This window comes from Oncorhynchus clarkii, chromosome 7, assembly GCF_045791955.1.
Source record: "Oncorhynchus clarkii lewisi isolate Uvic-CL-2024 chromosome 7, UVic_Ocla_1.0, whole genome shotgun sequence".
NCBI classification, from domain to species: domain Eukaryota; kingdom Metazoa; phylum Chordata; class Actinopteri; order Salmoniformes; family Salmonidae; genus Oncorhynchus; species Oncorhynchus clarkii.
Genome location: NC_092153.1, coordinates 57183291 through 57196142, shown reverse-complemented (window position 1 = coordinate 57196142; position 12852 = coordinate 57183291). Strand labels below are relative to the sequence as shown.

The following is a 12852-nucleotide window of genomic DNA, read 5'->3' as shown; positions in this document are numbered from 1 at the left end:
CCACTGCCCCACTTTATCAGACTATGCTACTGAACTTCTGAAAAATAAACAGTGTGTATGCATTAAAATTGACACCATATATCTAAAAAGGAGGACACATAAATCAACTCCATCTTTTTGAGAGAGCCGTGTCCCTCCCTCCTAGACACCGAAATGTGCCTTTAGGCTGGACACAGTACAGTAATCCCTCCATTGTCATTGTATTGTGTTACATTGTAGAGGCATCAGAGTTACCTAATACTGTCTTTCCGCTCAGCTCCACCTTGGATTGATTTATTTGTCCACAGTAGAAGAGGGTGTGGTCCTGCTCATGTATGTCACATATAGAGGGAGCTAGTTTGATCCAGTTTATTGTCTCTCTCTCTCTCTCTCTCTCTCTCTCTCTCTCTCTCTCTCTCTCTCTCTCTCTCTCTCTCTCTCTCTCTCTCACACACACACACACACATTCAAGAATAGTTTTGCACATCATAGTAAGTATCCAGTATTATTTAATGCAGTCATAAGGAACAGCCCACAGGGCACAGATGTTAATTCAACATCTATTCCATGTTGATTCAACGTAATTTAATTGAAATGACGTTAAAACAACATTGATTCAAATAGTGTGTACCAGTGGGAGTGTAGTGTTCAAAGCAATGCAACTCTGTCTTGCTACAGTACATGTATACTCCCAACATTTCTCCTGGAACCGATAATACGAGATGTGTGCATACAACACGAGTTGATTTAATTACTCATGATTACCATCTAGATACCGAATCCAGTGAAGCACTCATGATCTCTCTCTCTCTTTTAAAAAAATATATAAATAGAATCTCTTTTTTCCTCTGTAACTCTCCATTTGTCCAGCATTCAAATAACTAAAAGAGCAGACATTTACCCGAAATAAACTTTGTAATATCTTTGGTTACATAAATGAAAGTCATGAATATTATACGAACTATAGCCTAATTCCATTGGTAAGTATTTGCATAAAGGTTGAACTCCTTTGAATTAGCTCCAGACCATAATCTAGTGTCCTCTACCTTTATAGGGGGATTGGTCTGTACATTATGGCAACGCCTAATCCCCCTAAATCTAAAAAAAAATACTCTGCCCTTGGACCCCAGTCAACCCCCACCACGCCCTAGGTTGCCAGACTGACCAGACAGGCGGAGGCTTTGAAGGGGTATTATCTCTCTGAAGTTCGCTGACTCCCACACATACAGATATTTACAACCATACTCCGACAGGCCTACACATAGCTTACACAGAGAGAAGTGTAGAGAGGAAACACTGCCTTCAACCATATATTGACATACTGTAAGACACATTATCTGATGGATAGGAGTGTGGGACACAAATGCATTATTTCTGGGGGGTCAAAATGTGGGTTAAGGTGAAGTATAATCCAAAGAACCAATGTATTTTTTTAGCATTAGTATTCTTTTGTTGTATAATTTTTGTAAGTGTGACCAATAAGTAATGTCAAATACATTTCCATTTTGATTAGCTTAGCTAGAGCTCATTAGTTTTGCGTATTACACTCTGATCTTAAAAGTAGCATTTTTAAATCGATGCCGTCTTGTAGTTGCATTCACTTATTGTACTTTGATCATTTTACCTTGATTGTAATATTTCCAGTCAGACTGCGTCGACAGTCTTGAGTAAAGCCGTGAGGAATGAAAAAAGAGAAACAAGGTCGCCCTCTGGTGGCAGATTTGAGGTAAAGTGTAGCCCAAGTGAAGTCTGTCAAATTCTTTTTACACCTGAAAATAGCAGGTGCCAACTTTGCACTATTCCATGCTTGTATCTGGCTCATACATCATGCAAATGTTTTTTTTTTAAATGTAAAAAAATGTACCTAGGATGGCATGGACCATTATACCTTTGACTTCATGTCAGAGGATTACTATTTTAAAATTAGACTCAGCGATATGACTTAGATTGAGAAAGTAAACAGCATAGTGGGTCAATTTCCGCATCAACTAAGAGCGTTGAAGACTTGATTTACACAAGCCAGTCCTGACTCCTAAATCTTAAAATAGCCTCAGCCCTCCATTTTAGGACCACGGTAAACAGCACAGAATCAAATTACATCATAAACATGCATCTTTCACAATGGTTTATTTACAAAATAAAGTCACCAACACACACATATATACATATATATACATACATACATACATACATACATACATACATTTATATATATATACACATACATGCATACATACATACATACATACATACATACATACATACATACATACATACATACATACATACATACAGTGGGGCAAAAAAGTATTTAGTCAGCCACCAATTGTGTAAGTTCTCCCACTTAAAAAGATGAGAGAGGCCTGTAATTTTCATCATAGGTACACTTCAACTATGACAGACAAAATGAAAAAGAAAAAAAATCCAGAAAATTCACATTGTAGGATTTTAATGAATTTATTTGCAAATTATGGTGGAAAATAAGTATTTGGTCAATAACAAAAGTTTATCTCAATACTTTGTTATATACCCTTTGTTGGCAATGACAGAGGTCAAACGTTTTCTGTAAGTCTTCACAAGGTTTTCACACACTGTTGCTGGTATTTTGGCCCATTCCTCCATGCAGATCTCCTCTAGAGCAGTGATGTTTTGGGGCTGTTGCTGGTCAACACAGACTTTCAACTCCCTCCAAAGATTTTCTATGGGGTTGAGATCTGGAGACTGGCTAAGCCACTCCAGGACCTTGAAATGCTTCTTACGAAGCCACTCCTTCGTTGCCCGGGCGGTGTGTTTGGGATCATTGTCATGCTGAAAGACCCAGCCACGTTTCATCTTCAATGCCCTTGCTGATGGAAGGAGGTTTTCACTCAAAATCTCACGATACATGGCCCCATTCATTCTTTCCTTTACACAGATCAGTCGTCCTGGTCCCAGAAAAACAGCCCCAAAGCATGATGTTTCCACCCCCATGCTTCACAGTAGGTATGGTGTTCTTTGGATGCAACTCAGCATTCTTTGTCCTCCAAACACGACGAGTTGAGTTTTTACCAAAAAGTTATATTTTGGTTTCATCTGACCGTATGACATTCTCCCAATCTTCTTCTGGATCATCCAAATGCTCTCTAGCAAACTTCAGACGGGCCTGGACATGTACTGGCTTAAGCAGGGGGACACGTCTGGCACTGCAGGATTTGAGTCCCTGGCGGCGTAGTGTGTTACTGATGGTAGGCTTTGTTACTTTGGTCCCAGCTCTCTGCAGGTCATTCACTAGGTCCCCCCGTGTGGTTCTGGGAGTTTTGCTCACCGTTCTTGTGATCATTTGGACCCCACGGGGTGAGATCTTGCGTTGAGCCCCAGATCGAGGGAGATTATCAGTGGTCTTGTATGTCTTCCATTTCCTAATAATTGCTCCCACAATTGATTTCTTCAAACCAAGCTGCTTACCTATTGCAGATTCAGTCTTCCCAGCCTGGTGCAGGTCTACAATTTTGTTTCTGGTGTCCTTTGACAGCTCTTTGGTCTTGGCCATAGTGGAGTTTGGAGTGTGACTGTTTGAGGATGTGGACAGGTGTCTTTTATACTGATAACAAGTTCAAACAGGTGCCATTAATACAGGTAATGAGTGGAGGACAGAGGAGCCTCTTAAAGAAGAAGTTACAGGTCTGTGAGAGCCAGAAATGTTGCTTGTTTGTAGGTGACCAAATACTTATTTTCCACCATAATTTGCAAATAAATTCATTAAAAATCCTACAATGTGATTTTCTGGATTTTTTTTCTCATTTTGTCTGTCATAGTTGACGTGTACCTATGATGAAAATTACAGGCCTCTCTCATCTTTTTAAGTGGGAGAACTTGCACAATTGGTGGCTGACTAAATACTTTTTTGCCCCAGTGTACATACATACATTTATATACATACATACATAGATTTATATATATATATATATATATGCATTCGGAAAGTATTCAGACCCCTTAACATTTTCCACATTTTGTAACGTATTTTTTAAAATCCTCATCGATCTACATACAGTACCCCATAATGCCAAAGCAATTGGTGGGACCTTCTAAAGACAGATGTGTGCCTTTTAAATCAATTTACCACAAGTGGACTCAAATTCAGTTGAAGAAACATCTCAAGGATGAACAAGGCAGTTAACCCACTGTTCCTAGGCCGTCATTGAAAATAAGAATATGTTCTTAACTGACTTGCCTAGTTAAATAAAGGTAAAAACAATGGAAACAGGATGCACCTGAGCTTAATATGGAGTCTCATAGCAAAGGGTCTGAATACTTATGTAAATAAGGTATTCTGTTTTTTATATTTAATAAATGTGCAAACATTTCTAAAAGCCTGTTTTCGCTTTGTCATTATGGGTTATTGTGTGTAGATTGCTGAGGATAATTTAAAAAACTAAAAACATTTTAGAATAAGGCTGTAACATAACAAAATGTCAAAAAGTCAAGAGGTCTGAATACTTTCCTGTATATTCCAGAAGTATTTTCAGATTAACTGTTTTATACAAATAATTATCAGACTCAAGTTGCAAATGCTGGTAAACACTTGATTACATTTAGTTATAAACATTTCACAAATGTAGTGCACTGGGCCTTTACTGGTCCTGTAAAAAATAAATAAATAATAATATTTACAAAGCAGTATGAATATGATGGCCTTTAAAGAATCCATTTTACTGCATTGGCCATAAAACCGAGTCCAGACCTTTGAGTAATTTGAGCAGTACTTCATAATTCCGATGTTTGGAGTATAACTCCAGGAAAAATATATTGGAAGTTATTGGAAATGTGTGGCATCGAAATAAATTGGCAGCTTTAGACATCTCACTACTTCTCTCTCTTCTTTTTCCTTTCCTTTTCCTTCTTGGCCTTCTCTTTTTCTTTCTCTGCCTTCTTCTTCTCCTTCTTCTCTTGCTTCTCTGCTTTGTACTTCCATACGGGCAGCTCCAGGTGACCCTTGTGCCTCTTCTTCTTTTTTTCCTTCCTAGGCGTGGGCTCTCCAGACTTCACTATCTGGATCTTGGGGATGCAGCCAGAAGGGAACACACTATTCCTGTGGGCCATGTTCCTGGGCATGAAGGTGCGCACCCCGGTGGAGGCTATAGAGATAATACTGCCCCTGCGCTCTGTATCCACACAGCAGGACGTGGCGATGGTTTCGGTTGAGTGGATGTGTGGAATGATGGAGGAGACGGAGCCGTTGCTGTGGCACACAGAGCTCTCCTCCAGCTTCTTCTCTGAGTGCTTCTTCCTGAGATCAGGCACGGCCAAGCGCCTCTTTCCCACCTCAGGGGGGCTGGTGGGGCATAGCGGCCGGCAGGCGGTGGCCACCAAAGGGCTGTGGATGCTGGTGGTGATACGCACCATATGGTCCAAGACCCCGTTGTCCTGGGGGTCTTGGAGAAAATTGAAGCTGAAGATGGACTTGATGCGCTGGGTAATCATCTGGCCAGTGCTCTTGTTGGCTGTGGCTTTGGCCACCAGCACTTTCAGTTCTGGCCACTCGGGGACGTAGCTCTCAGTAAACTGCTCGGCTCTAGGCCGCAGGTTGAGGCGGCGGAGGCGGCTCAAGGTCTCGTAGCGGCCCGTCTTTAGTGCCCAGTCCCGCGCACACTTCTGCTTCCTGGTGTCTATTGCATTTAGGTCTGCACCTGGAAGAGAAATAGCAATGAAGGGAAAAAATAAAATAGCTTTCAGGTAATAATATTTCTCCATTGAAACACTTTCATTCACATTCCATTGCATATAGATCTATATTATAGCACCATAATGATAATCATGTGCTACATGAATAAGAAAACATAGATGCTTCTTGGTTTATGATGGATAGAGGGGAGAATGAATTATCTTTAATGTGATGGGGGAAAGGCTTCAGTTAGCTGAGCATTTTTTCCTCAACTCTTTTAGCATATTGACAAATGAGTGACTGACTCCAGTGGATACTACTGATCTTGTGAAAAGAGGACAACATATCTGGAGTAAAGAAACTTCGCTAATCTCCTGGCAGCCAAGACAAAGATCACACCAGAGTGTGCCCCCAAATTGATCCCTTAAACGTGGCAGCCGTCACTAACACATGCTCCCAACCAGATAAAGTTGACTGCAAACATTGGCAGACACACCACAGGTACATCCATCCCAACCACATTGCTACACACTTCCTATACCCTTAGCCCTTCAATTTGTGGGTTCATGCTCAACCCCAAATAGAACAGAGATTTTATAATTGCCAATTGCCTGAGTCAGCAACATTGCTGCCTGGGAGAAAGCATAGGCTAATCCCAGAATTCTGTGTGTATAACTATTTCTTCCTCCCCTTTCCCTCTCTGGGCCTTACTTCTGTTTAGAAGTATACCCTTTGGAATCTCTAAAGTAATTAAATTAATTTAATGTCAGCGGACACACTGTTGTGTGTCTGATAATACATGTGAGCTATGTGAACTGTGAACTGTGAACTGCACAAACATACCATGAAGGCTTATACCCAGGTAAATTGGGGTCAGAATGATGTTTTTATACTTGTAACATCAATTTGTCAGGTTATCTAAACATTTCTAAGATGTTTTCTCATGACTACAGTATGGTGTGTATGGTAGCGTTGAAGTGGAGGAGGCCTCTCACTCACCGGCCATGACGAGGGAAGACAACACATCGTCTCGGCCCTGCATGGCAGCTTTAATGAGTGCGGTGAAGCCACGGCAATCCCGGATCTCTGTGTCTGCCCCGGGGTAGTAGTTTAGGATGTAGGTCACTGTAATGGTGTGACCTGGAGAAGGATACAGGGTGAGAATGGGTTCAGGGTATCATGAGGTGCCATCGAAAATACTAAAGGCCTGTCACAAATGTCACCATTATTTCCTATATAGTGCACTACTTTTGAAGTAGTAAGTACCACAGATAGAACAATGAGCCAGATATTTCACTGGATGTTTGAATGTGAAAAATCTGGAGGGCGTTTCCACTCACTACCAAATAAGGTGAGGAGAGGAAGCCCAGTGGCCGGCAGTGGGAGAAGATGGAGTGATATGGGTTTTGGCCAACATTCTGCTAATTTTCTCATCGATTAAACATTTGATCTCTATACAATTTTCTCTTTCCAAAACTATAATCTGTAATCTGTACCGCCCCCAGAAACCTTCTTCTTTTACTCTCTATTCCAGACGTCCTAGACAACCAATTCTCATAGCTTTCAGCCGTACCCTTAGCCTACTCCTCCTCTGTTCCTCTGGTGATGTAGAGGTGAATCCAGGCCCTGCAGTGCCTAGCTCCACTACTATTCCCCAGGCGTTCTCTTTTGATGACTTTTGTAACCGTAATAGCCTTGGTTTCATGCATGTTAACATTAGAAGCCTCCTCCCTAAGCTTGTTTTATTCACTGCTTTAGCACACTCTGCCAACCCGGATGTCCTAGCCGTGTCTGAATCCTGGTTTAGGAAGACCACCAAAAACTCTGAAATCTCAATCCCTAACTACAACATTTTCAGACAAGATAGGACGACCAAAGGGGGCGGTGTTGCAATCTACTGCAGAGATAGCCTGCAGAGTTCTGTCCTACTATCCAGGTCTGTACCCAAACAATTTGAACTTCTACTTTTAAAAATCCACCTCTCTAAAAACAAGTCTCTCACCGTTGCCGCCTGCTATAGACCACCCTCTTCCCCCAGCTGTGCTCTGGACACCATATGTGAACTGAGCTCGTGCTGCTAGGTGACCTAAACTGGGACATGCTTAACACCCCAGCCATCCTACAATCTAAGCTTGATGCCCTCAATTTCACACAAATTATCAATGAACCTACCAGGTACCACCCCAAAGCCGTAAACACGGGCACCCTCATAGATATTATCCTAACCAACTTGCCCTCTAAATACACCACTGCTGTTTTCAACCAAGATCTCAGCGATCACTGCCTCATTGCCTGCATCCGTAATGGGTCCGCGGTCAAACGACCTCCACTCATCACTGTCAAACGCTCCCTGAAACACTTCAGCGAGCATGCCTTCTAATCGACCTGGCCCAGGTATCCTGGAAAGATATTGACCTCATCCCGTCAGTAGAGGATGCCTGGTTATTTTTTTTAAATGCCTTCCTCACCATCTTAAATAAGCATGCCCCATTCAAGAAATGTAGAACCAGGAACAGATATAGCCCTTGGTTCTCTCCAGACCTGACTGCCCTTAACCAACACAAAATCATCCTGTGGCGTTCTGCATTAGCATCGAACAGCCCTCGTGATATGCAACTTTTAAGGGAAGTTAGAAACCAATATACACAGGTAGTTAGAAAAGCCAAGGCTAGCTTTTTCAAGCATAAATTTGCTTCCTGCAACACAAATTCAAAAAAGTTCTGGGACACTGTAAAGTCCATGGAGAATAAGAACACCTCCTCCCAGCTGCCCACTGCGCTTTTTTCGACGGCTGGCCATGCTTTCCACTTGGCTACCCATACCCCGGTCAACAGCACTGCACCCCCCACAGCAACTCGCCCAAGCCTTCCCCATTTCTCCTTCTCTCAAATCTAGTCTGCTGGTGTTCTGAAAGAGCTGCAAAATCTGGACCCCTACAAATCAGCCGAGCTAGACAATCTGGACCCTTTCTTTCTAAAACTATCTGCCGAAATTGTTGCAACCCCTATTACCAGCCTGTTCACCCTCTTTTTCGTGTCGTCTGAGATTCCCAAAGATTGGAAAGCAGCTGCGGTCATCCCCCTCTTCAAAGGGGGGGACACTCTAGACCCAAACTGCTACAGACCTATATCTATCCTACCCTGCCTTCTAAGGTCTTCGAAAGCCAAGTCAACAAACAGATTACCGACCATTTCGAATCCCACCGCACCTTCTCCGCTATGCAATCTGGTTTCAGAGCTGGTCATGGGTGCACCTCAGCCACGCTCAAGGTCCTAAACTATATCTTAACCGCCATCGATAAGAAACATTACTGTGCAGCCGTATTCATTGACCTGGCCAAGGCTTTCGACTCTGTCAATCACCACATCCTCATCGGCAGACTCGATAGCCTTGGTTTCTCAAATGATTGCCTCGCCTGGTTCACCAACTACTTCTCTGATAGAGTTCATTGTGTCAAATCGGAGGGCCTGTTGTCCGGGCCTCTGACGATCTCTATGGGGGTGGCACAGGGTTCAATTATTGGGCCGACTCTCTTCTCTGTATATATCAATGATGTTGCTCTTGCTGCTGGTGAGTCTCTGATCCACTTCTACGCAGATGACGCCCTTCTGTATACTTCTGGCCCTTCTTTGGACACTGTGTTAACAACCCTCCAGACGAGCTTCAATGCCATACAACTCTCCTTCCGTGGCCTCCAACTGCTCTTAAATACAAGTAAAACTAAATGCATGCTTTTCAACCAATCGCTGCCTGCACCTGCCCACCCTTCCAGCATCACTACTCTGGACGGTTCTGACTTAGAATATGTGGACAACTACAAATACCTAGGTGTCTGGTTAGACTGTAAACTCTCCTTCCAGACTCACATTAAGCATCTCCAATCCAAAGTTAAATCTTGAATTGGCTTCCTATTTCGCAAAAAAAGCATCCTTCACTCATGCTGCCAAACATACCCTTGTAAAACTGACCATCCTACCGATCATCGACTTCGGCGATGTCATTTACAAAATAGCCTCCAATACCCTACTCAATAAATTGGATGCAGTCTATCACAGTGCCATCCATTTTGTCACCAAAGCCCCATATACTACCCACAACTGCGACCTGTACGCTCTCGTTGTCTGGCCCTCGCTTCACTCTCGTCGCCAAACCCACTGGCTCCAGGTCATCTACAAGACCCTGCTAGGTAAAGTCCCCCCTTATCTCAGCTCGCTGGTCACCATAGCAGCACCCACCTGTAGCACACGCTCCAGCAGGTATATCTCTCTGGTCACGCCCAAAACCAATTCTTCCTTTGACCGCCTCTCCTTCCAGTTCTCTGCTGCCAATGACTGGAACGAACTACAAAAATCTCTGAAACTGGAAACACTTATCTCCCTCACTAGCTTTAAGCACCAGCTGTCAGAGAAGCTCACAGATTACTGCACCTGTACATAGCCCATCTATAATTTAGCCCAAACAACTACCCCTTCCCCTACTGTATTTATTTATTTATTTTGCTCCTTTGCACCCCATTATTTTTATTTCAACTTTGCACATTCTTCCAATGCAAATCAACCATTCCACTGTTTTACTTGCTATATTGTATTTACTTTGCCACCATGGCCTTTTTTTGCCTTTACCTCCCTTATCTCACCTCATTTGCTCACATTGTATATAGACTTATTTTCTATTGTATTATTGACTGTATGTTTGTTTTACTCCATGTGTAACTCTGTGTTGTTGTATGTGTCGGACTTCTTTGCTTTATCTTGGCCAGGTCGCAATTGTAAATGAGAACTTGTTCTCCACTAGCCTACCTGGTGAAATAAAGGTGAAATAAAAATAAATAAATAAACAAACAGACTCACAGAGTGGACTGTGTTTTGTAGACTTTACACTTTGTCAAAGTTTTTTTTTAAATGTAGTTGTTTAAAAGGAGTGCAAGGGCAAAATGAGTTATTGCACACGCATACTTCACAGGGTATACGTTCCCCAAGGGAAATATTCAAATAAATACTAGAACGCGCCAATAGGATCTCACTATCTTGTGCTTGGCTCTGCCCACCACCTTGCTTGTTCTGCCCACTATGATTCATTTTCTCCCATTGGAAACAACAGGCTCTGGTATACCCTGGATTAGTTATACAAATCTTTGGTCGTACTCTATAAAGGTAATAAGTTCCATTTGGGATGCAACCTAGAGATGTGCTAATGAGGTTTCACTGTGTAGTATTTAGTAATAGGTCTGGTGAGAGTGGCTCACCTGCTTGTGCAGCGATCATCAGTGCTGTGTTGCCATCGTTGTCCTGGTGATTTATGTCCAGGTAGGGACAGTGGTAAAGAGATTGCACAATGTCCAAAAAACCCTTATAGCACGCCACCATCAGTCCAGTCTGTTGGGTAAAAAATGTGGATTAGACTGATGAAGAAAAAATCTGACTGCGTCAGAGTGAAGGCTGCAATTAAGGCCAACAACAATTTTACATGACTTGATTGAAGCATTCTGTGTCTTCATACAGGAGGCATGATGGTATTTGAACTAGTAACCCTCAGGACTCACTGGATCATACACCCCCAAAAGCTATCCCAAATGTGAAATAGCAAGAGAGACCCATACCCACCCGTTGTGGTCTACCGCCATGACCTCCTCTTTTGTAACCCCTCTCTCCAGAACCTTTCGGAGTGCCAGGGGGTCATTCCGAGTGCACACATCATACAGCGTGTTGGCAGTACCCTGTGAATCACCTTCCTGCTCGTAGTCTGGAAGCACTGAGTCATCTGAGAGGACACTCCCAGAGTCTAACACACTCCCTGACAAAGACACCTCTGAGGCGTCCTTGTCAGGGCCTTTGCCCAGGAGGGGGTCCTCAGACACAGAGTTCTTCACAGCAGCCATCTTGGAAGAGATGGAACTGGACCCTCAGCCTACATCACAACTGGAGCTTTGAGAAACAGAACAAGAGGGGTCAAACGTCAGAGACTAAAACGCAGTCTGGCATGGGCACACACCTAGAGACCTCTAGGGAAATAAACCAGGGGTCAGACCAGTCTGTTGATTGTGTTAGCATTGAAGTTGAGGCAAAACCACAGAGCCATTCAATGGGCCATTAGAATGATCTATAGATCAGCCACACATTTCTCTGATATGATTGACAGTTTGACTGGAGGAAACGCAACATAATTCTCCATCAGGGATAATTATGGTTTATCTCTTTGAGAGTGGTTACACTTCTCCAGCCCTATCCCTCAGCTGTTTACCAAATAAGTGGGGGGATGACCGGTTTGTTGTTGTCCTAGATTGCCCATTTAATCTCTGTGAATGGCAACAGAACGGTTGTGGCTGAGCGAACTCAACGTGCCTTCAGTGTTGAATAACTGGATTAGCATCTGAAAGCCCTTCTGAACACAATGCTAAATTCACACTAAGAAGAAAAAGAGTCACACGTGGGACTTCAGCGGCTCGTGTTTGGGCTTTAAATCCAGCCACACCTGTACCAGGCCATCCTCGCATCTTGGCCATTGAAATGTCTCTGGTTGTTTTTCGCTTGCGAGGATAAGCCTCAGAGATGTTGAGATGTTGGATATACGTATTACTGATGCATAACGCATCACAGATGCATCACAGATACATGTATCCTCACACTAATTGTACAGTTGTGCCAATTTCTCACAAGTGTTTCAACGACCCCAGCGACCCCACATCAGGGTGCCACACTGTTAAAGAACAAATGGAGGGTTGAGAAACCAATAGATAGACAGAGGACCACTGAGGATAGAGTGTCACCCAGGGAGACAGGTTTTTCAGAGATGCTGATGTAAAACACATCAACAGAGTCCCTGGGGTTACAAAGCCTCTTATGCAAGATTAAAGGCACTCTATTTGCAAAACATGGAACCATCTATAATATAAGCTTGAGAATTTGTTCTACATTGTCTTTGATGTCCAGAGCACAGACTGAAATGCAGTTGAGCGTCCTGAACCATTGCCTCTTAACGGCAGCAAACAGTCAACAACTGTTATGCTCTGTTCAATTATTGTTCACCTGAGCATGCACATTTCTAGAAGATCATTATAAAGAACACAATCTATAATTAAATCTTCAAAACTGTCTCTAGTAGAAAGTCTCTGGCAGAACATATTTTAAAACCCATCCCTGAAGAATGCACTTACCTCAAAAATCTAACTGGTTTCTACTCACTCTGCCTCTTGAGAAGATATTGTTCAAATGGCCAAAAAAAGTATTCTC

General features: G+C 42.8%; 1 protein-coding gene across 1 annotated transcript; it reads right to left on the bottom strand.

The window, feature by feature from the left end:
- Positions 1-4797: 4797 nt before the first annotated feature.
- Positions 4798-12852, bottom strand: LOC139413528 (photoreceptor ankyrin repeat protein-like). The gene is made up of 5 exons (XM_071161025.1): positions 12777-12852; positions 11223-11547; positions 10869-10998; positions 6623-6763; positions 4798-5648 (listed from the first exon to the last, which is right to left on the bottom strand). Exons 2-5 carry the CDS (start codon positions 11499-11501, stop codon positions 4825-4827), a joined length of 1374 nt encoding a protein of 457 aa, XP_071017126.1. The 5' UTR covers positions 11502-11547; positions 12777-12852; the 3' UTR covers positions 4798-4824.

What these genes read in the sequence shown, in the direction of transcription:
- LOC139413528 (XM_071161025.1), bottom strand. Translation starts at nt 11,501, where the DNA reads ATGGCTGCTGTGAAGAACTCTGTGTCTGAGGACCCCCTCCTGGGCAAA. An exon ending in CGGTAGACCACAACGGGTGG is followed by an intron (nt 10,999 to 11,222) that starts GTATGGGTCTCT and finishes TTTACCCAACAG; the next exon opens with ACTGGACTGATGGTGGCGTG. An exon ending in GATGATCGCTGCACAAGCAG is followed by an intron (nt 6,764 to 10,868) that starts GTGAGCCACTCT and finishes ATCCTTCTCCAG; the next exon opens with GTCACACCATTACAGTGACC.